General features: G+C 53.4%; 1 protein-coding gene across 2 annotated transcripts in view; it reads left to right on the top strand.

The window, feature by feature from the left end:
* Positions 1–14642: 14642 nt before the first annotated feature.
* The window catches only part of LOC140110849 (ephrin type-B receptor 4-like), a 35485-nt gene continuing 22410 nt past the window's right edge, over positions 14643–27717 (top strand). Inside the window, exon 1 of one of the 2 annotated variants that reach the window (XM_072132297.1) lies at positions 14643–15111. In XM_072132297.1, the coding sequence (XP_071988398.1) occupies positions 15057–15111 (55 nt within the window). In that variant the 5' untranslated portion in view covers positions 14643–15056. The remainder of the gene's footprint in view (positions 15112–27717) is intronic. The other variant, XM_072132298.1, reaches the window with a different exon arrangement.

Genomic DNA, 27717 nt, shown 5'->3' with positions numbered 1-27717 from the left:
CGGAGGCAGAGGTTGAACAAAAGGGATCATCAGCCTGGATGCAATGGCAGGCTGGGAGGTAGCTGTGTCCTAGTAGGATGCTTCAGCTTGTCCTGGGTTGCTTCCGATATCACCCTTAAAGGAAACCTACCACTTTAAGTGGCAGGTTTCAGATGGAAATACTGAGCACCAGCTCAGGGTGAGCTCAGGGTGAGCTGGTGCCGGAGCTTATTTTTGTTAGTGTTTTAAACCGCTGTATTGCGGTTTAAAACACTTTTTAAACTTTATAGCCGGCGCAGGGAGGTACGCACTCGGCGCTTACCATGCGCGCGACCATGTGCGCGGCTACATAGGAAGTGAAGGAGAGCCGCGCGCATGGTAAGCGCCGAGCGCGTACCTGCCTGCGCCGGCTATAAAGTTTCAAAAGTGTTTTAAACCGCAATACATCGGTTTAAAACACTAACAAAAATAAGCTCCGGCACCAGCTCACCCTGAGCTCACCCTGAGCTGGTGCTCGGTATTTCCATCTGAAACCTGCCACTTCAAGTGGTAGGTTTCCTTTAAAGGTAGGATGATATCCCTTTCTCTCACTAACTGGCTCCTCAGAGCTGCTCAGGCAGGGAGCTGAGCTCTGGCTGCACTGGTCTGTCTCCCTGTCTAACTAGACTGGAACCGAGCTCTAGAAGTTTCCTGACCAGGGGTTTTACTACTCCCACTGGTCAGGTGGTGGTTCCTCTTCCAACTGCATCCCAGCTCACAGAAACAACTGTGATTGGCTGACACATATTACATCACATAAAACAATTAACTCCTGCCTTACCAGGCAGACTCTACCGCTGCAGTGTTCCCCTGTGTTATGTAGTGACCTGCTGTGGGGTTGATCAGACCCTACACAGGCTGCAAGCTACATGGTGGGACGTATTTGTAACAACCCCTCTGCCTTGCATATACATCAGCACTGGAGGAGCAGTAGGAGGCCACTTTTAGGATCTCAGATGCCTGCTCCAGCCCTGGTGTATGTGACCCAGCATTAGAAGGCACCATTCCGGATCTCAGGAGCTTTTTCCAGCCCTGGTGTATATGATCCAGCAGTAGTGGGCGTAATTTAGGATCTCGGGAGTGTGCTCAAGCCCTTGTATATATGACCCTGTAGGAGGGGGCGCCATTGAGGATCTCAGGAGCTTTTTCCAGCCCTGGTCTATGGAATATATGTCCCAGCAGTAGAGAGCACCATCCAGGATCTCAGGAGCCTGTTCCTGGTATATATGAACAAGCAGTAAGGGGCGACATCCAGGATCTAAGGTGCGTGCTCCAGCACTGGTGTATATGACACAGCAGTATGGGGGATATTCAGGATCTCAGGAGCGTGCTCCAGTCCTGGTTTATATAACCCAGCAGTAGGGGGCTCCTTACCGGACCTCAGGAGTGTGCTCCTGCCCTGGTGTATATGTCTTAGCAGTGGGGGCTATATCTTTGATCTCAGCAGCCTGCTCTAACCCGGAAGTATATGACCCAGCAAAGGGGGTCACATGCAGGATCTCAGGAGCTCTCTCCAGCCCTGTTGTATATTAACCAGCAGTAGGAGGCACCATACCAGATCTCAGGAGTGTGTGCCAGCCCTGGTGTATATGACCCTGCAGTAGGGGGCGCCATCCAGGATCTAAGGAGCCTGCTCCAGCACTGGTGCATATGACACAGCAGTAGAAGAGTCCATTTCGTATTTCAGGGTCGTGCTCCAGTCCTTCAATTTAATACCCAGCAGTAGAGGGCGTCATCCATGATCTCAGGAACCTGCTCCAGCCCTGGCGTATATGACCCTTCAGTAGGGGGCTCCATACTGTATTTTAAGAAGCCTGCTCCAGCACTGATGTTTATGACACAGCAGTAGCGGAGTCCATCTCGTATTTCAGGGTCGTGTTCCAGTCCTTCACTTTATGACCCAGCAGTAGGGGGCGTCATCCAAGATCTCAGGAGCGTGCTCCAGCCCTGGTGTATATGACCCAGCTGTAGGGGGCGCCATCTTTCCAATAGGGGAGATAAGAAGTTTTTGACCCACTCGCCTACCTATGTAGAGGGTGTATTTTGGTGTTCTGGGGTGATGCTGTGCTCCTCAGCTGCTCTCGTCACACAGCAGCTTCATAAACACCGTGCTGCTACGGCCATGTTATCACAGGAGCCCCTGACCATTAGCCACGGCGGCCACTGACATTCTCCACATTCCTGTACATTATATGGGGGGCTGAGGGGACAGTGAGTGACCTCTACCGACCTATGACCGACCTATGACTGACCTATGACTTACAAAGCTCCAGCCCTGTCTCTGCCATGAACAGCGCACCTGAGTGACGATAACTTGTACCAGAAGAAACAGGATTGCCTCATACATGGACAATCCTCAGTAGTAGGTGCCTGTATTACCCCCTGGTATCTGGGTTATCCTCAGTAGTAGGTGCCTGTATTACCCCCTGGTATCTGGGTTATCCTCAGTAGTAGGTGCCTGTATTACCCCCTGGTATCTGGGTTATCCTCAGTAGTGGGTGCCTGTATTACCCCCTGGTATCTGGGTTATCCTCAGTAGTGGGTGCCTGTATTACCTCCTGGTATCTGGGTTATCCTCAGTAGTGGGTGCCTGTATTACCCCCTGGTATCTGGGTTATCCTCAGTAGTGGGTGCCTGTATTACCCCCTGGTATCTGGGTTATCCTCAGTAGTGGGTGCCTGTATTACCCCCTGGTATCTGGGTTATCCTCAGTAGTAGGTGCCTGTATTACCTCCTGGTATCTGGGTTATCCTCAGTAGTGGGTGCCTGTATTACCCCCTGGTATGTAGGTTATCCTCAGTAGTGGGTGCCTGTATTACCCCCTGGTATCTGGGTTATCCTCAGTAGTGGGTGCCTGTATTACCCCCTGGTATCTGGGTTATCCTCAGTAGTGGGTGCCTGTATTACCCCCTGGTATGTAGGTTATCCTCAGTAGTGGGTGCCTGTATTACCCGCTGGTATCTGGGTTATCCTCAGTAGTAGGTGCCTGTATTACCCCCTGGTATCTGGGTTATCCTCAGTAGTAGGTGCCTGTATTACCCCCTGGTATCTGGGTTATCCTCAGTAGTAGGTGCCTGTATTACCCCCTGGTATCTGGGTTATCCTCAGTAGTGGGTGCCTGTATTACCCCCTGGTATCTGGGTTATCCTCAGTAGTAGGTGCCTGTATTACCTCCTGTTATCTGGGTTATCCTCAGTAGTGGGTGCCTGTATTACCCCCTGGTATCTGGGTTATCCTCAGTAGTAGGTGCCTGTATTACCCCCTGGTATCTGGGTTATCCTCAGTAGTGGGTGCCTGTATTACCTCCTGGTATCTGGGTTATCCTCAGTAGTGGGTGCCTGTATTACCCCCTGGTATCTGGGTTATCCTCAGTAGTGGGTGCCTGTATTACCCCCTGGTATCTGGGTTATCCTCAGTAGTGGGTGCCTGTATTACCCCCTGGTATCTGGGTTATCCTCAGTAGTAGGTGCCTGTATTACCTCCTGGTATCTGGGTTATCCTCAGTAGTGGGTGCCTGTATTACCCCCTGGTATGTAGGTTATCCTCAGTAGTGGGTGCCTGTATTACCCCCTGGTATCTGGGTTATCCTCAGTAGTGGGTGCCTGTATTACCCCCTGGTATCTGGGTTATCCTCAGTAGTGGGTGCCTGTATTACCCCCTGGTATGTAGGTTATCCTCAGTAGTGGGTGCCTGTATTACCCGCTGGTATCTGGGTTATCCTCAGTAGTAGGTGCCTGTATTACCCCCTGGTATCTGGGTTATCCTCAGTAGTAGGTGCCTGTATTACCCCCTGGTATCTGGGTTATCCTCAGTAGTAGGTGCCTGTATTACCCCCTGGTATCTGGGTTATCCTCAGTAGTGGGTGCCTGTATTACCCCCTGGTATCTGGGTTATCCTCAGTAGTAGGTGCCTGTATTACCTCCTGTTATCTGGGTTATCCTCAGTAGTGGGTGCCTGTATTACCCCCTGGTATCTGGGTTATCCTCAGTAGTGGGTGCCTGTATTACCCCCTGGTATCTGGGTTATCCTCAGTAGTGGGTGCCTGTATTACCCCCTGGTATCTGGGTTATCCTCAGTAGTGGGTGCCTGCATTACCCCCTGGTATCTGGGTTATCCTCAGTAGTGGGTGCCTGTATTACCCCCTGGTATCTGGGTTATCCTCAGTAGTGGGTGCCTGTATTACCCCCTGGTATCTGGGTTATCCTCAGTAGTGGGTGCCTGTATTACCCCCTGGTATCTGGGTTATCCTCAGTAGTGGGTGCCTGTATTACCCCCTGGTATCTGGGTTATCCTCAGTAGTAGGTGCCTGTATTACCCCCTGGTATCTGGGTTATCCTCAGTAGTGGGTGCCTGTATTACCCCCTGGTATCTGGGTTATCCTCAGTAGTGTGTGCCTGTATTACCCCCTGGTATCTGGGTTATCCTCAGTAGTGGGTGCCTGTATTACCCCCTGGTATCTGGGTTATCCTCAGTAGTGGGTGCCTGTATTACCTCCTGGTATCTGGGTTATCCTCAGTAGTGGGTGCCTGTATTACCCCCTGGTATCTGGGTTATCCTCAGTAGTAGGTGCCTGTATTACCCCCTGGTATCTGGGTTATCCTCAGTAGTGGGTGCCTGTATTACCCCCTGGTATCTGGGTTATCCTCAGTAGTGGGTGCCTGTATTACCCCCTGGTATCTGGGTTATCCTCAGTAGTGGGTGCCTGTATTACCCCCTGGTATCTGGGTTATCCTCAGTAGTGGGTGCCTGTATTACCTCCTGTTATCTGGGTTATCCTCAGTAGTAGGAGCCTGTATTACCCCCTGGTATCTGGGTTATCCTCAGTAGTGGGTGCCTGTATTACCCCCTGGTATCTGGGTTATCCTCAGTAGTGGGTGCCTGTATTACCCCCTGGTATCTGGGTTATCCTCAGTAGTAGGTGCCTGTATTACCCCCTGGTATCTGGGTTATCCTCAGTAGTGGGTGCCTGTATTACCCCCTGGTATCTGGGTTATCCTCAGTAGTGGGTGCCTGTATTACCCCCTGGTATCTGGGTTATCCTCAGTAGTGGGTGCCTGTATTACCCCCTGGTATCTGGGTTATCCTCAGTAGTGGGTGCCTGTATTACCCCCTGGTATCTGGGTTATCCTCAGTAGTGGGTGCCTGTATTACCCCCTGGTATCTGGGTTATCCTCAGTAGTAGGTGCCTGTATTACCTCCTGGTATCTGGGTTATCCTCAGTAGTGGGTGCCTGTATTACCCCCTGGTATGTAGGTTATCCTCAGTAGTGGGTGCCTGTATTACCCCCTGGTATCTGGGTTATCCTCAGTAGTGGGTGCCTGTATTACCCCCTGGTATCTGGGTTATCCTCAGTAGTGGGTGCCTGTATTACCCCCTGGTATGTAGGTTATCCTCAGTAGTGGGTGCCTGTATTACCCCCTGGTATCTGGGTTATCCTCAGTAGTAGGTGCCTGTATTACCCCCTGGTATCTGGGTTATCCTCAGTAGTAGGTGCCTGTATTACCCCCTGGTATCTGGGTTATCCTCAGTAGTGGGTGCCTGTATTACCCCCTGGTATCTGGGTTATCCTCAGTAGTAGGTGCCTGTATTACCTCATGTTATCTGGGTTATCCTCAGTAGTGGGTGCCTGTATTACCCCCTGGTATCTGGGTTATCCTCAGTAGTGGGTGCCTGTATTACCCCCTGGTATCTGGGTTATCCTCAGTAGTGGGTGCCTGTATTACCCCCTGGTATCTGGGTTATCCTCAGTAGTAGGTGCCTGTATTACCCCCTGGTATCTGGGTTATCCTCAGTAGTAGGTGCCTGTATTACCCCCTGGTATCTGGGTTATCCTCAGTAGTGGGTGCCTGTATTACCCCCTGGTATCTGGGTTATCCTCAGTAGTAGGTGCCTGTATTACCCCCTGGTATCTGGGTTATCCTCAGTAGTGGGTGCCTGTATTACCCCCTGGTATCTGGGTTATCCTCAGTAGTAGGTGCCTGTATTACCCCCTGGTATCTGGGTTATCCTCAGTAGTGGGTGCCTGTATTACCCCCTGGTATCTGGGTTATCCTCAGTAGTGGGTGCCTGTATTACCCCCTGGTATCTGGGTTATCCTCAGTAGTGGGTGCCTGTATTACCTCCTGGTATCTGGGTTATCCTCAGTAGTGGGTGCCTGTATTACCCCCTGGTATCTGGGTTATCCTCAGTAGTAGGTGCCTGTATTACCCCCTGGTATCTGGGTTATCCTCAGTAGTGGGTGCCTGTATTACCCCCTGGTATCTGGGTTATCCTCAGTAGTGGGTGCCTGTATTACCCCCTGGTATCTGGGTTATCCTCAGTAGTGGGTGCCTGTATTACCTCCTGTTATCTGGGTTATCCTCAGTAGTAGGAGCCTGTATTACCCCCTGGTATCTGGGTTATCCTCAGTAGTGGGTGCCTGTATTACCCCCTGGTATCTGGGTTATCCTCAGTAGTGGGTGCCTGTATTACCCCCTGGTATCTGGGTTATCCTCAGTAGTAGGTGCCTGTATTACCCCCTGGTATCTGGGTTATCCTCAGTAGTGGGTGCCTGTATTACCCCCTGGTATCTGGGTTATCCTCAGTAGTGGGTGCCTGTATTACCCCCTGGTATCTGGGTTATCCTCAGTAGTGGGTGCCTGTATTACCCCCTGGTATCTGGGTTATCCTCAGTAGTGGGTGCCTGTATTACCCCCTGGTATCTGGGTTATCCTCAGTAGTGGGTGCCTGTATTACCCCCTGGTATCTGGGTTATCCTCAGTAGTAGGTGCCTGTATTACCTCCTGGTATCTGGGTTATCCTCAGTAGTGGGTGCCTGTATTACCCCCTGGTATGTAGGTTATCCTCAGTAGTGGGTGCCTGTATTACCCCCTGGTATCTGGGTTATCCTCAGTAGTGGGTGCCTGTATTACCCCCTGGTATCTGGGTTATCCTCAGTAGTGGGTGCCTGTATTACCCCCTGGTATGTAGGTTATCCTCAGTAGTGGGTGCCTGTATTACCCGCTGGTATCTGGGTTATCCTCAGTAGTAGGTGCCTGTATTACCCCCTGGTATCTGGGTTATCCTCAGTAGTAGGTGCCTGTATTACCCCCTGGTATCTGGGTTATCCTCAGTAGTGGGTGCCTGTATTACCCCCTGGTATCTGGGTTATCCTCAGTAGTGGGTGCCTGTATTACCCCCTGGTATCTGGGTTATCCTCAGTAGTAGGTGCCTGTATTACCCCCTGGTATCTGGGTTATCCTCAGTAGTAGGTGCCTGTATTACCCCCTGGTATCTGGGTTATCCTCAGTAGTAGGTGCCTGTATTACCCCCTGGTATCTGGGTTATCCTCAGTAGTGGGTGCCTGTATTACCCCCTGGTATCTGGGTTATCCTCAGTAGTAGGTGCCTGTATTACCTCATGTTATCTGGGTTATCCTCAGTAGTGGGTGCCTGTATTACCCCCTGGTATCTGGGTTATCCTCAGTAGTGGGTGCCTGTATTACCCCCTGGTATCTGGGTTATCCTCAGTAGTGGGTGCCTGTATTACCCCCTGGTATCTGGGTTATCCTCAGTAGTGGGTGCCTGTATTACCCCCTGGTATCTGGGTTATCCTCAGTAGTAGGTGCCTGTATTACCCCCTGGTATCTGGGTTATCCTCAGTAGTAGGTGCCTGTATTACCCCCTGGTATCTGGGTTATCCTCAGTAGTGGGTGCCTGTATTACCCCCTGGTATCTGGGTTATCCTCAGTAGTGGGTGCCTGTATTACCCCCTGGTATCTGGGTTATCCTCAGTAGTGGGTGCCTGTATTACCCCCTGGTATCTGGGTTATCCTCAGTAGTGGGTGCCTGTATTACCCCCTGGTATCTGGGTTATCCTCAGTAGTGGGTGCCTGTATTACCCCCTGGTATCTGGGTTATCCTCAGTAGTGGGTGCCTGTATTACCCCCTGGTATCTGGGTTATCCTCAGTAGTGGGTGCCTGTATTACCCCCTGGTATCTGGGTTATCCTCAGTAGTAGGTGCCTGTATTACCCCCTGGTATCTGGGTTATCCTCAGTAGTGGGTGCCTGTATTACCCCCTGGTATCTGGGTTATCCTCAGTAGTGGGTGCCTGTATTACCCCCTGGTATCTGGGTTATCCTCAGTAGTGGGTGCCTGTATTACCCCCTGGTATCTGGGTTATCCTCAGTAGTGGGTGCCTGTATTACCCCCTGGTATCTGGGTTATCCTCAGTAGTAGGTGCCTGTATTACCCCCTGGTATCTGGGTTATCCTCAGTAGTAGGTGCCTGTATTACCCCCTGGTATCTGGGTTATCCTCAGTAGTAGGTGCCTGTATTACCCCCTGGTATCTGGGTTATCCTCAGTAGTGGGTGCCTGTATTACCCCCTGGTATCTGGGTTATCCTCAGTAGTGGGTGCCTGTATTACCCCCTGGTATCTGGGTTATCCTCAGTAGTGGGTGCCTGTATTACCTCCTGTTATCTGGGTTATCCTCAGTAGTAGGAGCCTGTATTACCCCCTGGTATCTGGGTTATCCTCAGTAGTGGGTGCCTGTATTACCCCCTGGTATCTGGGTTATCCTCAGTAGTGGGTGCCTGTATTACCCCCTGGTATCTGGGTTATCCTCAGTAGTAGGTGCCTGTATTACCCCCTGGTATCTGGGTTATCCTCAGTAGTGGGTGCCTGTATTACCCCCTGGTATCTGGGTTATCCTCAGTAGTGGGTGCCTGTATTACCCCCTGGTATCTGGGTTATCCTCAGTAGTGGGTGCCTGTATTACCCCCTGGTATCTGGGTTATCCTCAGTAGTGGGTGCCTGTATTACCCCCTGGTATCTGGGTTATCCTCAGTAGTGGGTGCCTGTATTACCTCCTGGTATCTGGGTTATCCTCAGTAGTGGGTGCCTGTATTACCCCCTGGTATCTGGGTTATCCTCAGTAGTGGGTGCCTGTATTACCCCCTGGTATCTGGGTTATCCTCAGTAGTGGGTGCCTGTATTACCCCCTGGTATCTGGGTTATCCTCAGTAGTGGGTGCCTGTATTACCCCCTGGTATCTGGGTTATCCTCAGTAGTGTGTGCCTGTATTACCCCCTGGTATCTGGGTTATCCTCAGTAGTGGGTGCCTGTATTACCCCCTGGTATCTGGGTTATCCTCAGTAGTGGGTGCCTGTATTACCCCCTGGTATCTGGGTTATCCTCAGTAGTGGGTGCCTGTATTACCCCCTGGTATCTGGGTTATCCTCAGTAGTGGGTGTCTGTATTACCCCCTGGTATCTGGGTTATCTTCAGTAGTGGGTGCCTGTATTACCCCCTGGTATCTGGGTTATCCTCAGTAATGGGTGCCTGTATTACCCCCTGGTATCTGGGTTATCCTCAGTAGTGGGTGCCTGTATTACCCCCTGGTATCTGGGTTATCCTCAGTAGTGGGTGCCTGTATTACCCCCTGGTATCTGGGTTATCCTCAGTAGTGGGTGCCTGTATTACCCCCTGGTATCTGGGTTATCCTCAGTAGTGGGTGCCTGTATTACCCCCTGGTATCTGGGTTATGCTCAGTAGTGGGTGCCTGTATTACCCCCTGGTATCTGGGTTATCCTCAGTAGTGGGTGCCTGTATTACCCCCTGGTATCTGGGTTATCCTCAGTAGTGGGTGCCTGTATTACCCCCTGGTATCTGGGTTATCCTCAGTAGTGGGTGCCTGTATTACCTCCTGGTATCTGGGTTATCCTCAGTAGTAGGTGTCTGTATTACCCCCTGGTATCTGGGTTATCCTCAGTAGTGGGTGCCTGTATTACCCCCTGGTATCTGGGTTATCCTCAGTAGTGGGTGCCTGTATTACCTCCTGTTATCTGGGTTATCCTCAGTAGTAGGTGCCTGTATTACCTCCTGGTATCTGGGTTATCCTCAGTAGTGGGTGCCTGTATTACCCCCTGGTATCTGGGTTATCCTCAGTAGTGGGTGCCTGTATTACCCCCTGGTATCTGGGTTATCCTCAGTAGTGGGTGCCTGTATTACCCCCTGGTATCTGGGTTATCCTCAGTAGTGGGTGCCTGTATTACCCCCTGGTATCTGGGTTATCCTCAGTAGTGGGTGCCTGTATTACCCCCTGGTATCTGGGTTATCCTCAGTAGTGGGTGCCTGTATTACCCCCTGGTATCTGGGTTATCCTCAGTAGTGGGTGCCTGTATTACCCCCTGGTATCTAGGTTATCCTCAGTAGTGGGTGCCTGTATTACCCCCTGGTATCTGGGTTATCCTCAGTAGTGGGTGCCTGTATTACCCCCTGGTATCTGGGTTATCCTCAGTAGTGGGTGCCTGTATTACCCCCTGGTATCTGGGTTATCCTCAGTAGTGGGTGCCTGTATTACCTCCTGGTATCTGGGTTATCCTCAGTAGTGGGTGCCTGTATTACCCCCTGGTATCTGGGTTATCCTCAGTAGTGGGTGCCTGTATTACCCCCTGGTATCTGGGTTATCCTCAGTAGTGGGTGCCTGTATTACCCCCTGGTATCTGGGTTATCCTCAGTAGTGGGTGCCTGTATTACCCCCTGGTATCTGGGATATCCTCAGTAGTGGGTGCCTGTATTACCCCCTGGTATCTGGGTTATCCTCAGTAGTGGGTGCCTGTATTACCCCCTGGTATCTGGGTTATCCTCAGTAGTGGGTGCCTGTATTACCCCCTGGTATCTGGGTTATCCTCAGTAGTGGGTGCCTGTATTACCCCCTGGTATCTGGGTTATCCTCAGTAGTGGGTGCCTGTATTACCCCCTGGTATCTGGGTTATCCTCAGTAGTGGGTGCCTGTATTACCCCCTGGTATCTGGGTTATCCTCAGTAGTGGGTGCCTGTATTACCCCCTGGTATCTGGGTTATCCTCAGTAGTGGGTGCCTGTATTACCCCCTGGTATCTGGGTTATCCTCAGTAGTGGGTGCCTGTATTACCCCCTGGTATCTGGGTTATCCTCAGTAGTGTGTGCCTGTATTACCCCCTGGTATCTGGGTTATCCTCAGTAGTAGGTGCCTGTATTACCCCCTGGTATCTGGGTTATCCTCAGTAGTGGGTGTCTGTATTACCCCCTGGTATCTGGGTTATCCTCAGTAGTGTGTGCCTGTATTACCCCCTGGTATCTGGGTTATCCTCAGTAGTAGGTGCCTGTATTACCCCCTGGTATCTGGGTAATCCTCAGTAGTGGGTGCCTGTATTACCCCCTGGTATCTGGGTTATCCTCAGTAGTGGGTGCCTGTATTACCCCCTGGTATCTGGGTTATCCTCAGTAGTGGGTGCCTGTATTACCCCCTGGTATCTGGGTTATCCTCAGTAGTGGGTGCCAGTAGTATCTCCTGTTTTGTCCTTGTTGGGTGCCCACTTGAGGTTCTCAGGGTGATGCTCCCATTGCTGTAGTTGTTGTCCATGTTCTGGTGATTTGCCCCGTTTTCTCGTGGTCCCGGCTTTGACTTCATCTATAAGTTGTTGGCACCCGAGTGTTGTCGGGTGCTTCTTTTGTTGGGGTGACCTGCATGTTGTCGGGGTGTCCTGCATGTTGTCGGGGTGTCCTGCATGTTGTCGGGGTGACCTGCATGTTGTCGGGGTGTCCTGTATGTTGTCGGGGTGTCCTGCATGTTGTCGGGGGGACCTGCATGTTGTTGGGGTGTCCTGTATGTTGTCGGGGTGTCCTGCATGTTGTCGGGGTGACCTGCATGTTGTCGGGGTGTCCTGTATGTTGTCGGGGTGACCTGCATGTTGTCGGGGTGATCTGCATGTTGTCGGGGTGACCTGCATGTTGTCGGGGTGTCCTGTATGTTGTCGGGGTGATCTGTATGTTGTCGGGGTGACCTGCATGTTGTCGGGGTGACCTGCATGTTGTCGTCGTGACCTGCATGTTGTCGGGGTGACCTGCATGTTGTCGGGGTGACCTGCATGTTGTCGGGGTGTCCTGTATGTTGTCGGGGTGTCCTGCATGTTGTCGGGGTGTTCTGTATGTTGTCGGGGTGTCCTGCATGTTGTCGGGGTGTCCTGCATGTTGTCGGGGTGACCTGCATGTTGTCGGGGTGTCCTGTATGTTGTCGGGGTGTCCTGCATGTTGTCGGGGTGTCCTGCATGTTGTCGGGGTGTCCTGTATGTTGTCGGGGTGACCTGCATGTTGTCGGGGTGTCCTGTATGTTGTCGGGGTGTCCTGCATGTTGTCGGGGTGACCTGCATGTTGTCGGGGTGTCCTGTATGTTGTCGGGGTGACCTGCATGTTGTCGGGGTGTCCTGTATGTTGTCGGGGTGTCCTGCATGTTGTCGGGGTGACCTGCATGTTGTCGGGGTGTCCTGTATGTTGTCGGGGTGACCTGCATGTTGTCGGGGTGTCCTGTATGTTGTCGGGGTGACCTGCATGTTGTCGGGGTGACCTGCATGTTGTCGGGGTGTCCTGTATGTTGTCGGGGTGACCTGCATGTTGTCGGGGTGTCCTGCATGTTGTCGGGGTGTCCTGTATGTTGTCGGGGTGTCCTGTATGTTGTCGGGGTGTCATGTATGTTGTCGGGGTGACCTGCATGTTGTCGGGGTGTCCTGCATGTTGTCGGGGTGTCCTGTATGTTGTCGGGGTGTCCTGTATGTTGTCGGGGTGACCTGCATGTTGTCGGGGTGACCTGCATGTTGTCGGGGTGACCTGCATGTTGTCGGGGTGTCCTGTATGTTGTCGGGGTTTCCTGCATGTTGTCGGGGTGTCCTGCATGTTGTCGGGGTGTCCTGCATGTTGTCGGGGTGTCCTGTATGTTGTCGGGGTGACCTGCATGTTGTCGGGGTGTTCTGTATGTTGTCGGGGTGTCCTGCATGTTGTCGGGGTGTCCTGTATGTTGTCGGGGTGACCTGCATGTTGTCGGGGTGACCTGCATGTTGTCGGGGTGTCCTGTATGTTGTCGGGGTGTCCTGCATGTTGTCGGGGTGTCCTGCATGTTGTCGGGGTGTCCTGTATGTTGTCGGGGTGACCTGCATGTTGTCGGGGTGTTCTGTATGTTGTCGGGGTGTCCTGCATGTTGTCGGGGTGACCTGCATGTTGTCGGGGTGTCCTGTATGTTGTCGGGGTGACCTGCATGTTGTCGGGGTGTCCTGTATATTGTCGGGGTGTCCTGCATGTTGTCGGGGTGTCCTGTATGTTGTCGGGGTGACCTGCATGTTGTCGGGGTGTCCTGTATGTTGTCGGGGTGTCCTGCATGTTGTCGGGGTGTCCTGCATGTTGTCGGGGTGACCTGTATGTGGTCGGGGTGTCCTGCATGTTGTCGGGGTGACCTGTATGTGGTCGGGGTGTCCTGCATGTTGTCGGGGTGTCCTGCATGTTGTCGGGGTGACCTGCATGTTGTCGGGGTGTCCTGTATGTTGTCGGGGTGACCTGCATGTTGTCGGGGTGACCTGCATGTTGTCGGGGTGTCCTGTATGTTGTCGGGGTGACCTGTATGTTGTCGGGGTGTCCTGCATGTTGTCGGGGTGTCCTGCATGTTGTCGGGGTGACCTGTATGTGGTCGGGGTGTCCTGCATGTTGTCGGGGTGACCTGTATGTGGTCGGGGTGTCCTGCATGTTGTCGGGGTGTCCTGCATGTTGTCGGGGTGACCTGCATGTTGTCGGGGTGTCCTGTATGTTGTCGGGGTGACCTGCATGTTGTCGGGGTGACCTGCATGTTGTCGGGGTGTCCTGTATGTTGTCGGGGTGACCTGTATGTTGTCGGGGTGACCTGCATGTTGTCGTCGTGACCTGCATGTTGTCGTCGTGACCTGCATGTTGTCGGGGTGACCTGCATGTTGTCGGGGTGTCCTGTATGTTGTCGGGGTGTCCTGTATGTTGTCGGGGTGTCCTGTATGTTGTCGGGGTGACCTGCATGTTGTCGGGGTGACCTGCATGTTGTCGGGGTGTCCTGTATGTTGTCGGGGTGACCTGCATGTTGTCGGGGTGTCCTGCATGTTGTCGGGGTGTCCTGCATGTTGTCGGGGTGTCCTGCATGTTGTCGGGGTGACCTGTATGTTGTCGGGGTGACCTGTATGTTGTCGGGGTGTCCTGTATGTGGTCGGGGTGTCCTGTATGTTGTCGGGGTGTCCTGCATGTTGTCGGGGTGACCTGCATGTTGTCGGGGTGACCTGTATGTTGTCGGGGTGACCTGCATGTTGTCGGGGTGTCCTGCATGTTGTCGGGGTGACCTGCATGTTGTCGGGGTGTCCTGCATGTTGTCGGGGTGACCTGTATGTTGTCGGGGTGACCTGCATGTTGTCGGGGTGACCTGCATGTTGTCGGGGTGTCCTGTATGTTGTCGGGGTGTCCTGCATGTTGTCGGGGTGACCTGTATGTTGTCGGGGTGACCTGCATGTTGTCGGGGTGTCCTGCATGTTGTCGGGGTGACCTGCATGTTGTCGGGGTGTCCTGCATGTTGTCGGGGTGACCTGTATGTTGTCGGGGTGACCTGCATGTTGTCGGGGTGTCCTGCATGTTGTCGGGGTGACCTGTATGTTGTCGGGGTGACCTGTATGTTGTCGGGGTGTCCTGTATGTGGTCGGGGTGTCCTGTATGTTGTCGGGGTGTCCTCTCTGTTCTCAGGGCTTTGTCTCTATAAAAGTTTGCGACTCCTGAGACTTTTCCTCCCGGCGCAGGACTGATTGACTTCTCTTCCAGCAGCAGCCAATCCTGGTGCAGGGGCGGTCCGTGCACGCCGGGCCGGGCCAATGAGGGCGCTGGGGGCGGGGCTGTGTGCTCGGGTCCTGGAGCAGCCGCTTCTCACATCGCAGAAAGTTTGGGTGAAGGATCCCGGGACTTGTCTCCGCGCAGCCCGGACCCCCTCCCCCCCGCCGCGTCCTACGTAGCCGGATCAGGTTTCTGTGCTCGCCCCTGTGCGGGGACCCCTGGAGCCTGGACCCGCAGGATCTGTACATTGGCCCCCAGGACTGTGCCCCCTGTGCTCTGGAGCCCCCTCCCCCCAGCTGATTGTTTTGGGGGTCCCCAGGTGTGGGTCGTCGTGGATCACCTGACCTCCGGGGCCCCCTTCCCCCGAATACAGGGGCCAAGGCTGGAGCGGGACCCCCCTGTGCCCGGAGCCCATGGATCCCCGCCTGCTGCTGCTGCTCTGGACCCCGGCGGCTCTGGCCCTGGAAGGTAAGGCCGGGGGTGATGGGGCATGTGGCTGCGCTCAGCCCTATACAGGGGGGTCTGTCTATAGGGATCTGGCACTATACAGGGGGGGTCTGTCTATAGGGATCTGGCACTATACAGGGGGGGTCTGTCTATAGGGATCTGGCACTATACAGGGGGGGTCTGTCTATAGGGATCTGGCACTATACAGGGGGTCTGTCTATAGGGATCTGGCACTATACAGGGGGGGTCTGTCTATAGGGATCTGGCACTATACAGGGGGGGTCTGTCTATAGGGATCTGGCACTATACAGGGACGTCTGTCTATAGGGATCTGGCACTATACAGGGGGTCTGTCTATAGGGATCTGGCACTATACAGGGGGGGTCTGTCTATAGGGATCTGGCACTATACAGGGGGGGTCTGTCTATAGGGATCTGGCACTATACAGGGGGGGTCTGTCTATAGGGATCTGGCACTATACAGGGGGGGTCTGTCTATAGGGATCTGGCACTATACAGGGGGGGTCTGTCTATAGGGATCTGGCACTATACAGGGGGGGTCTGTCTATAGGGATCTGGCACTATACAGGGACGTCTGTCTATAGGGATCTGGCACTATACAGGGACGTCTGTCTATAGGGATCTGGCACTATACAGGGACGTCTGTCTATAGGGATCTGGCACTATACAGGGACGTCTGTCTATAGGGATCTGGCACTATACAGGGGGGTCTGTCTATAGGGATCTGGCACTATACAGGGGGGTCTGTCTATAGGGATCTGGCACTATACAGGGGGGTCTGTCTATAGGGATCTGGCACTATACAGGGGGGTCTGTCTGTAGGGATCTGGCACTGTGCAGGGGAGATCTGTCTATAGGGATCTGGCACTGTGCAGGGGAGGTCTGTCTGTAGGGATCTGGCACTATACGGGGGGGGGGGTCTGTCTGTAGTGATCTGGCACTATACAGGGACGGGTCTGTCAGTAGGGATCTGGCACTATACAGGGACGTCTGTCTATAGGGATCTGGCACTGTGCAGGGGAGATCTGTCTATAGGGATCTGGCACTGTGCAGGGGAGATCTGTCTATAGGGATCTGGCACTGTGCAGGGGAGATCTGTCTATAGGGATCTGGCACTGTGCAGGGGAGATCTGTCTATAGGGATCTGGCACTGTGCAGGGGAGATCTGTCTATAGGGATCCGGCACTGTGCAGGGGAGATCTGTCTATAGGGATCCGGCACTGTGCAGGGGAGGTCTGTCTGTAGGGATCCGGCACTGTGCAGGGGAGGTCTGTCTGTAGGGATCCGGCACTGTGCAGGGGAGATCTGTCTGTGGGGCTCCGGCACTGTGCAGGGGAGGTCTGTCTGTGGGGCTCCGGCACTGTGCAGGGGAGGTCTGTCTGTGGGGCTCCGGCACTGTGCAGGGGAGGTCTGTCTGTGGGGCTCCGGCACTGTGCAGGGGAGGTCTGTCTGTGGGGCTCCGGCACTGTGCAGGGGAGGTCTGTCTGTGGGGATCCGGCACTGTGCAGGGGAGGTCTGTCTGTAGGGATCCGGCACTGTGCAGGGGAGATCTGTCTGTAGGGATCCGGCACTGTGCAGGGGAGATCTGTCTGTAGGGATCCGGCACTGTGCAGGGGAGATCTGTCTGTAGGGATCCGGCACTGTGCAGGGGAGATCTGTCTGTAGGGATCCGGCACTGTGCAGGGGAGATCTGTCTGTGGGGATCCGGCACTGTGCAGGGGAGGTCTGTCTGTGGGGCTCCGGCACTGTGCAGGGGAGGTCTGTCTGTGGGGCTCCGGCACTGTGCAGGGGAGGTCTGTCTGTAGGGCTCCGGCACTGTGCAGGGGAGGTCTGTCTGTAGGGATCCGGCACTGTGCAGGGGAGGTCTGTCTGTAGGGATCCGGCACTGTGCAGGGGAGGTCTGTCTGTAGGGATCTGGCACTGTACCCATGAAGCTTTGGGCACTAGTATAGTTTCCTGTGGTGCTGTATATAGGGGGCTGGTCCTCTATACCTGGGGGTCTCTAGTGTTTGGCCAGACCCTGCAGGATGTTGTGAGAAGATACTTTGTTATGACATCTTATTGATATTGTTACATTGTATCACAGAGCAAAGTGATTGTGCGGGGAGGGGGGGGGGGGGCTGCTTTCCTGTAACCCCCGAGCTTGTATGTGGGGGCTCTCTCCCACCATCACCTGTAACTCTTATGACCCCTGATCCTGGACCCCCGGCGCTGCCCCATTATCTGTAAACGTGGACCCCCGGCGCTGCCCCATTATCTGTACACGTGGACCCCCGGCGCTGCCCCATTTTCTGTACACGTGGACCCCCGGCGCTGCCCCATTATCTGTACATGTGCACCCCCCGGCGCTGCCCCGTTATCTGTACACGTGGACCCCCCGGCGCTGCCCCGTTATCTGTACACGTGGACCCCCCGGCGCTGCCCAGTTATCTGTACACGTGGACCCCCGGCGCTGCCCCGTTATCTGTACACGTGGACCCCCCGGCGCTGCCCCGTTATCTGTACACATGGACCCCCCGGCGCTGCCCAGTTATCTGTACACGTGGACCCCCGGCGCTGCCCCGTTATCTGTACACGTGGACCCCCCGGCGCTGCCCCGTTATCTGTACACGTGGACCCCCCGGCGCTGCCCCGTTATCTGTACACGTGGACCCCCCGGCGCTGCCCAGTTATCTGTACATGTGGACCCCCCGGCGCTGCCCAGTTATCTGTACATGTGGACCCCCCGGCGCTGCCCCATTACTGGATCAGTATCAGGCAGCTGTAAGCTCCTCCCCCGGGTAATGTCTTTTGGGGACCCTGTGTCGCCTCCAGGCTTGGGGCTCCCAGTACCCCGGGATCTGTGTGAAGTGTAAGCTCTGCAGTCCAGCCCTCCATTGTGCGGGCTATTAATATCTGGGATAAGCGTCGCTGCCTCTCAGGATTGTTTAGAAACAATGGCCGTGTCTGCGCTCTCCTCCTTCCTGTCTCCCCTCCCTTCCTCCCCCTTTCCTCTCCCCCCCCCCCCCACACTCTTTCATCTTCTGCTCCTTTCACTTTCTCCTCCCCCATTCCCAACTTTTCTTCACTTCTTCCGTAGGCTTGGAGCTCAGATGGCCGATCCCTGCACCCACTCCCCAACTCTATCCTGTGCCCCTCAATATCCTCATCTCCTGCCCTGTACCTGTGCCCCCCATGGTGTGACTGCTCCCTCCTCCCTGTGCCCCCCATGATGTGACTGCTCCCTCCTCCCTGTACCTGTGCTCCCCACGATGTGACTGCTCCCTATACCTGTGCCCCCCATGATGTGACTGCTCCCTCCTCCCTGTACCTGTGCCCCCCATGATGTGACTGCTCCCTCCTCCCTGTGCCCCCCATGATGTGACTGCTCCCTATACCTGTGCCCCCCATGATGTGACTGCTCCCTCCTCCCTGTGCCCCCCATGATGTGACTGCTCCCTCCTCCCTGTGCCCCCCATGATGTGACTGCTCCCTCCTCCCTGTGCCCCCCATGATGTGACTGCTCCCTCCTCCCTGTGCCCCCCATGATGTGACTGCTCCCTCCTCCCTGTGCCCCCCATGATGTGACTGCTCCCTCCTCCCTGTACCTGTGACCCCCATGATGTGACTGCTCCCTGTACCTGTGCTCCCCACGATGTGACTGCTCCCTGTAACTGTGCTCCCCATGATGGGACTGCTCCCTGTACCTGTGCTCCCCACGATGTGACTGCTCCCTCCTCCCTGTACCTGTGCTCCCCATGATGTGACTGCTCCCTGTACCTGTGCTCCCCACGATGTGACTGCTCCCTCCTCCCTGTACCTGTGCCCCCCATGATGTGACTGCTCCCTCCTCTCTGTACCTGTGCCCCCCATGATGTGACTGCTCCCTCCTCCCTGTACCTGTGCTCCCCATGATGTGACTGCTCCCTGTACCTGTGCTCCCCACGATGTGACTGCTCCCTCCTCCCTGTACCTGTGCCCCCCATGATGTGACTGCTCCCTCCTCTCTGTACCTGTGCTCCCCACGATGTGACTGCTCCCTGTACCTGTGCTCCCCACGATGTGACTGCTCCCTCCTCTCTGTACCTGTGCTCCCCACGATGTGACTGCTCCCTGTACCTGTGCTCCCCATGATGTGACTGCTCCCTCCTCCCTGTACCTGTGCCCCCCATGATGTGACTGCTCCCTCTTCCCTGTACCTGTGCCCCCCATGATGTGACTGCTCCCTCCTCCCTGTGCCCCCCATGATGTGACTGCTCCCTCCTCCCTGTGCCCCCCATGACGTGACTGCTCCCTCCTCCCTGTACCTGTGCCCCCCATGATGTGACTGCTCCCTGTACCTGTGCCCCCCATGATGTGACTGCTCCCTCTTCCCTGTACCTGTGCCCCCCATGATGTGACTGCTCCCTCCTCCCTGTGCCCCCCATGACGTGACTGCTCCCTCCTCCCTGTACCTGTGCCCCCCATGATGTGACTGCTCCCTGTACCTGTGCCCCCCATGATGTGACTGCTCCCTATACCTGTGCCCCCCATGATGTGACTGCTCCCTGTACCTGTGCCCCCCATGATGTGACTGCTCCCTCCTCCCTGTACCTGTGCCCCCCATGATGTGACTGCTCCCTCCTCCCTATACCTGTGCCCCCCATGATGTGACTGCTCCCTGTACCTGTGCCCCCCATGATGTGACTGCTCCCTGTACCCCCCATGATGTGACTGCTCCCTGTACCTGTGCCCCCCATGATGTGACTGCTCCCTCCTCCCTGTACCTGTGCCCCCCATGATGTGACTGCTCCCTCTTCCCTGTACCTGTGCCCCCCATGATGTGACTGCTCCCTATACCTGTGCCCCCCATGATGTGACTGCTCCCTCCTCCCTGTGCCCCCCATGATGTGACTGCTCCCTCTTCCCTGTACCTGTGCCCCCCATTATGTGACTGCTCCCTATACCTGTGCCCCCCATGATGTGACTGCTCCCTATACCTGTGCCCCCCATGATGTGACTGCTCCCTCCTCCCTGTACCTGTGCCCCCCACGATGTGACTGCTCCCTCCTCCCTGTGCCCCCCATGATATGACTGCTCCCTACTCCCTGTGCCCCCCATGATGTGACTGCTCCCTCTTCCCTGTACCTGTGCCCCCCATGATGTGACTGCTCCCTATACCTTTGCTCCCCATGATGTTACTGCTCCCTCTTCCCTGTGCCCCCCATGATGTGTCTGCTCCCTCCTCCCTGTACCTGTGCCCCCCATGATGTGTCTGCTCCCTCCTCCCTGTACCTGTGCCCCCATGATGTGACTGCTCCCTCCTCCCTGTACCTGTGCCCCCATGATGTGACTGCTCCCTCCTCCCTGTACCTGTGCCCCCCACGATGTGACTGCTCCCTCCTCACTGTACCTGTGCCCCCCATGATGTGACTGCTCCCTACTCCCTGTGCCCCCCATGATGTGACTGCTCCCTCCTCCCTGTGCCCCCATGTGTCTGCTCCCTCCTCCCTGTACCTGTGCCCCCCATGATGTGACTGCTCCCTCCTCCCTGTACCTGTGCCCCCCATGATGTGACTGCTCCCTCCTCCCTGTGCCCCCCATGATGTGACTGCTCCCTCCTCTCTGTACCTGTGCCCCCCATGATGGGACTGCTCCCTCCTCCCTGTACCTGTGCCCCCCATGATGTGACTGCTCCCTCCTCTCTGTACCTGTGCCCCCCATGATGGGACTGCTCCCTCCTCTCTGTACCTGAGCTCCCCACGATGTGACTGCTCCCTCCTCCCTGTGCCCCCCATGATGTGACTGCTCCCTCCTCCCTGTGCCCCCCATGATGTGACTGCTCCCTCCTCCCTGTGCCCCCCATGATGTGACTGCTCCCTCCTCCCTGTACCTGTGACCCCCACGATGTGACTGCTCCCTCCTCCCTGTACCTGTGCTCCCCATGATGTGACTGCTCCCTCCTCCCTGTACCTGTGCTCCCCATGATGTGACTGCTCCCTCCTCCCTGTGCCCCCCATGATGTTTCTGCTCCCTCCTCCCTGTACCTGTGCCCCCCATGATGTGTCTGCTCCCTCCTCCCTGTGCCCCCCATGATGTGACTGCTCCCTCCTCCGTGTACCTGTGCCCCCCATGAGGTGACTGCTCCCTCCTCCCTGTGCCCCCCATGAGGTGACTGCTCCCCCTCTTTTTGTGGCCTTTTCATTGCCCACCCTATCACCCACTATGTGGCATTGTGGGGGCCCCACTGCTGGCACAGGCCTCGTTGCTGGTGGGACTTGGTCAGTGTGAAGTTGGTGTTTTTTTGCATTGACTGCATATAACAAGTCGCCTGTGCTCCTCCCACCCACTTTACCCCCCTGGGTGCAGCTCCTGCCAACCCAATTCAATGAGGATTAGGAGGGGACAAAGCTGGAACATCGTACCCCTCCTCCCTCATTACGTCTTCTACAGCCCAGGACTGACCACCTGCTGATATAGAACCTGTGGTGGTCATCATACACAGGACCCTCTCATCATCATCACAGGTCCTGGAGACCATCTCATCATCATCACCACAGGTCCTGGAGACCATCACATCATCATCATCATCATCACAGGTCCTGGAGACCATGTCGTCCTCATCACAGGTCCTGGAGACCATGTCTTCCCCATCACAGGTCCTGGAGGCCATGTCGTCCCCATCACTGGTCCTGGAGGCCAACGCGTCCCCATCACAGGTCCCGGAGACCACGTCGTCCTCATCACAGGTCCCGGAGGCCACGTCTTCCCCATCACAGGTCCCGGAGGCCACGTCGTCCCCATCACAGGTCCCGGAGGCCACGTCGTCCCCATCACAGGTCCCGGAGGCCACGTCGTCCCCATCACAGGTCCCGGAGGCCACGTCGTCCCCATCACAGGTCCCGGAGGCCACGTCGTCCCCATCACAGGTCCCGGAGGCCACGTCGTCCCCATCACAGGTCCCGGAGGCCACGTCGTCCCCATCACAGGTCCCGGAGGCCACGTCGTCCCCATCACAGGTCCCGGAGGCCACGTCGTCCCCATCACAGGTCCCGGAGGCCACGTCGTCCCCATCACAGGTCCCGGAGGCCACGTCGTCCCCATCACAGGTCCCGGAGGCCACGTCGTCCCCATCACAGGTCCCGGAGGCCACGTCGTCCCCATCACAGGTCCCGGAGGCCACGTCGTCCCCATCACAGGTCCCGGAGGCCACGTCGTCCCCATCACAGGTCCCGGAGGCCACGTCGTCCCCATCACAGGTCCCGGAGGCCACGTCGTCCCCATCACAGGTCCCGGAGGCCACGTCGTCCCCATCACAGGTCCCGGAGGCCACGTCGTCCCCATCACAGGTCCCGGAGGCCACGTCGTCCCCATCACAGGTCCCGGAGGCCACGTCGTCCCCATCACAGGTCCCGGAGGCCACGTCGTCCCCATCACAGGTCCCGGAGGCCACGTCGTCCCCATCACAGGTCCCGGAGGCCACGTCGTCCCCATCACAGGTCCCGGAGGCCACGTCGTCCCCATCACAGGTCCCGGAGGCCACGTCGTCCCCATCACAGGTCCCGGAGGCCACGTCGTCCCCATCACAGGTCCCGGAGGCCACGTCGTCCCCATCACAGGTCCCGGAGGCCACGTCGTCCCCATCACAGGTCCCGGAGGCCACGTCGTCCCCATCACAGGTCCCGGAGGCCACGTCGTCCCCATCACAGGTCCCGGAGGCCACGTCGTCCCCATCACAGGTCCCGGAGGCCACGTCGTCCCCATCACAGGTCCCGGAGGCCACGTCGTCCCCATCACAGGTCCCGGAGGCCACGTCGTCCCCATCACAGGTCCCGGAGGCCACGTCGTCCCCATCACAGGTCCCGGAGGCCACGTCGTCCCCATCACAGGTCCCGGAGGCCACGTCGTCCCCATCACAGGTCCCGGAGGCCACCACTTCACCATTCGCTGTTAGCAGGACTGGGGGGTCCTCATACAGCTGTATCCACCTGATGGGGGTCCTCCGGTCTCATACACGGCTCCCCTCCCCCACTAGCCCTGAATGTAACCTGGGAAGTTTCGGTGGATGAGGATCACATGTTCCCCTGGAGGGGAGGACCCCAGGGATCTCCAGTTACGGGCGAGTGATACCTGAGACAGGTGGTAACACAACTCCTGCCGTCTCCTCTGAGAACTCTGAGCGCTGGCGGGAAGTCTACACACTACAACCCCCAGCGGTGTGCGCGGATGATGAGGGTGATGAAGCTATAGCCACTGCACATGGCATACTACAACCCCCAGCGGTGTGCGCGGATGATGAGGGTGATGAAGCTATAGCCACTGCACATGGCATACTACAACCCCCAGCGGTGTGGGAGGATGATGAGGGTGATACGGCTGCAGTCACTGCACATGGCATACTACAACCCTCAGCGGTGTGGGAGGATGATGAGGGTGATACTGCTGTAGCCACTGCACATGGCATACTACAACCCTCAGCGGTGTGGGAGGATGATGAGGGTGATACTGCTGCAGTCACTGCACATGGCATACTACAACCCTCAGCGATGTGGGCAAATGATGAGGGTGCTGCTTCTCTAGGTGTATACAGGTTGTGTGGCGCCAGGACTGGTTCCTCCTGCAGGGACTGGTTACTGTGAGGGCGGAGGGTGTGAAATCCGGGCGTATCCATTACATTAACATTCCCACACCTGGACCCGGCACCGGAGATCCGAGATTATCAGAACCGGGAGGAGGAGACGGCATTATATCATCACACAGTATAGGATTATATATGGTGACAGTATAGGATTATATATGGTGACAGTATAGGATTATATATGGTGACAGTATAGGATTATATATGGTGATAATATAGGATTATATCAGTACAGTATATGATTATATATGGTGACGGTATAAGATTATATATCAGTACAGTATAGGATTATATATCAGTACAGTATAGGATTATATATGGTGACAGTATAGGATTATATATGGTGACAGTATGGGATTATATATGGTGACAGTATAGGATTATATATGGTGACAGTATAGGATTATATATGGTGACAGTATGGGATTATATATGGTGACAGTATGGGATTATATATGGTGACAGTATGGGATTATATATGGTGACAGTATGGGATTATATATGGTGACAGTATAGGATTATATATGGTGACAGTATAGGATTATATATGGTGATAATATAGGATTATATCAGTACAGTATATGATTATATATGGTGACGGTATAAGATTATATTCCAGTACAGTATAGGATTATATATCAGTACAGTATAGGATTATATATCAGTACAGTATAGGATTATATATGGTGACAGTATAGGATTATATATGGTGACAGTATGGGATTATATATGGTGACAGTATAGGATTATATATGGTGACAGTATAGGATTATATATGGTGACAGTATAGGATTATATATGGTGACAGTATGGGATTATATATGGTGACAGTATGGGATTATATATGGTGACAGTATGGGATTATATATGGTGACAGTATAGGATTATATATGGTGACAGTATAGGATTATATATCAGTACAGTATAGGATTATATATGGTGACAGTATGGGATTATATATGGTGACAGTATGGGATTATATATGGTGACAGTATAGGATTATATATGGTGACAGTATAGGATTATATATGGTGATAATATAGGATTATATCAGTACAGTATAGGATTATATATCAGTACAGTATAGGATTATATATGGTGACAGTATAGGATTATATATGGTGACAGTATTGGATTATACTCCAGTACAGTATAGGATTATATATGGTGACAGTATAGGATTATATATGGTGACAGTATAGGATTATATATGGTGACAGTATAGGATTATATATGGTGACAGTATAGGATTATATATGGTGACAGTATAGGATTATATATCAGTACAGTATAGGATTATATATCAGTACAGTATAGGATTATATATGGTGACAGTATAGGATTATATATGGTGACAGCATAGGATTATATATCAGTACAGTATAGGATTATATATGGTGACAGTATAGGATTATATATCAGTACAGTATAGGATTATATATGGTGACAGTATAGGATTATATATGGTGACAGTATAGGATTATATATGGTGACAGTATAGGATTATATATGGTGACAGTATAGGATTATATATGGTGAAAGTATAGGATTATATATGGTGACAGTATGGGATTATATATCAGTACAGTATAGGATTATGTATGGTGACAGCATAGGATTATATATGGTGACAGTATGGGATTATATATCAGTACAGTATAGGATTATATATGGTGATAGTATAGGATTATATATGGTGACAGTATAGGATTATATATGGTGACAGCATAGGATTATATATCAGTACAGTATAGGATTATATATGGTGACAGTATAGGATTATATATCAGTACAGTATAGGATTATATATGGTGACAGTATAGGATTATATATGGTGACAGTATGGGATTATATATGGTGACAGTATGGGATTATATATCAGTACAGTATAGGATTATGTATGGTGACAGCATAGGATTATATATGGTGACAGTATGGGATTATATATCAGTACAGTATCGGATTATATATGGTGACAGTATAGGATTATATATGGTGACAGTATTGGATTATACTCCAGTACAGTAAAGGATTATATATGGTGACAGTATAGGATTATATATCAGTACAGTATAGGATTATATATGGTGACAGTATAGGATTATATATCAGTACAGTATAGGATTATATATCAGTACAGTATAGGATTATATATGGTGACAGTATAGGATTATATATGGTGACAGTATAGGATTATATATGGTGACAGTATAGGATTATATATGGTGACAGTATAGGATTATATATCAGTACAGTATAGGATTATATATGGTGACAGTATAGGATTATATATGGTGATAGTATGGGATTATATATCAGTACAGTATAGGATTATATATCAGTACAGTATAGGATTATATATGGTGACAGTATAGGATTATATATGGTGACAGTATAGGATTATATATGGTGATAGTATAGGATTATATTCCAGTACAGTATAGGATTTTATATCAGTACAGTATAGGATTATATATCAGTACAGTATAGGATTATATATGGCGACAATATATTATTATATTCCAGTACAGTATAGGATTATATATCAGTACAGTATAGGATTATATATCAGTACAGTATAGGATTATATATCAGTACAGTATAGGATTATATATGGTGACAATATATTATTATATTCCAGTACAGTATAGGATTATTTTAGGATACAGAATAGGATTATGTAATAAATGTGAGTGTATTATATTGTATAATGTCATATCTGGTCTCCTCCTCCAGATGTTCAGGATCTCCGGGGGCTTATAGTGAGATTCCCCGGAGCTCAGGTGTGGGGGAGGTGGATGTTGTTGCAGTCACTTGCCCAGATTTATCAGTAGTAGTGAAGGGTGCAGGGGGTGTGTCCTATGTGCAGTCTGTACAATGTGCAGTATCCTCCTCCTGTGCAGTCTGTACTATGTGCAGTGCCCTTCTTCCTGTGCAGTCTGTACTATGTGCAGTGTCATCCTCCTGTGCAGTCTGTACTATGTGCAGTGTCCTCCCTCCTGTGCAGTCTGTACTATGTGCAGTGTCCTCCCTCCTGTGCAGTCTGTACTATGTGCAGTGTCCTCCCTCCTGTGCAGTCTGTACTATGTGCAGTGTCCTCCCTCCTGTGCAGTCTGTACTATGTGCAGTGTCCTCCCTCCTGTGCAGTCTGTACTATGTGCAGTGTCCTCCCTCCTGTGCAGTCTGTACTATATGCAGTGTCCTCCCTCCTGTGCAGTCTGTACTATGTGCAGTGTCCTCCCTCCTGTGCAGTCTGTACTATGTGCAGTCTCCTCCCTCCTGTGCAGTCTGGACTATGTGCAGTGTCCTCCCTCCTGTGCAGTCTGTACTATGTGCAGTGTCCTCTCTCCTGTGCAGTCTGTACTATGTGCAGTGCCCTTCTTCCTGTGCAGTCTGTACTATGTGCAGTGTCATCCTCCTGTGCAGTCTGTACTATGTGCAGTGTCCTCCCTCCTGTGCAGTCTGTACTATGTGCAGTGTCCTCCCTCCTGTGCAGTCTGTACTATGTGCAGTGTCCTCCCTCCTGTGCAGTCTGTACTATGTGCAGTGTCCTCCCTCCTGTGCAGTCTGTACTATGTGCAGTGTCCTCCCTCCTGTGCAGTCTGTACTATGTGCAGTGTCCTCCCTCCTGTGCAGTCTGTACTATGTGCAGTGTCCTCCCTCCTGTGCAGTCTGTACTATATGCAGTGTCCTCCCTCCTGTGCAGTCTGTACTATGTGCAGTGTCCTCCCTCCTGTGCAGTCTGTACTATGTGCAGTCTCCTCCCTCCTGTGCAGTCTGGACTATGTGCAGTGTCCTCCCTCCTGTGCAGTCTGTACTATGTGCAGTGTCCTCTCTCCTGTGCAGTCTGTACTATGTGCAGTGTCCTCTCTCCTGTGCAGTCTGTACTATGTGCAGTGTCCTCTCTCCTGTGCAGTCTGTACTATGTGCAGTGTCCTCCCTCCTGTGCAGTCTGTACTATGTGCAGTGTCCTCCCTCCTGTGCAGTCTGTACTATGTGCAGTGTCCTCCC

This window comes from Engystomops pustulosus, unplaced genomic scaffold (genome assembly GCF_040894005.1).
Source record: "Engystomops pustulosus unplaced genomic scaffold, aEngPut4.maternal MAT_SCAFFOLD_339, whole genome shotgun sequence".
NCBI classification, from domain to species: Eukaryota; Metazoa; Chordata; class Amphibia; order Anura; family Leptodactylidae; genus Engystomops; species Engystomops pustulosus.
Note: the sequence above shows the minus strand (reverse complement) of the source record. Positions and strands in the feature narration are given on the sequence as shown.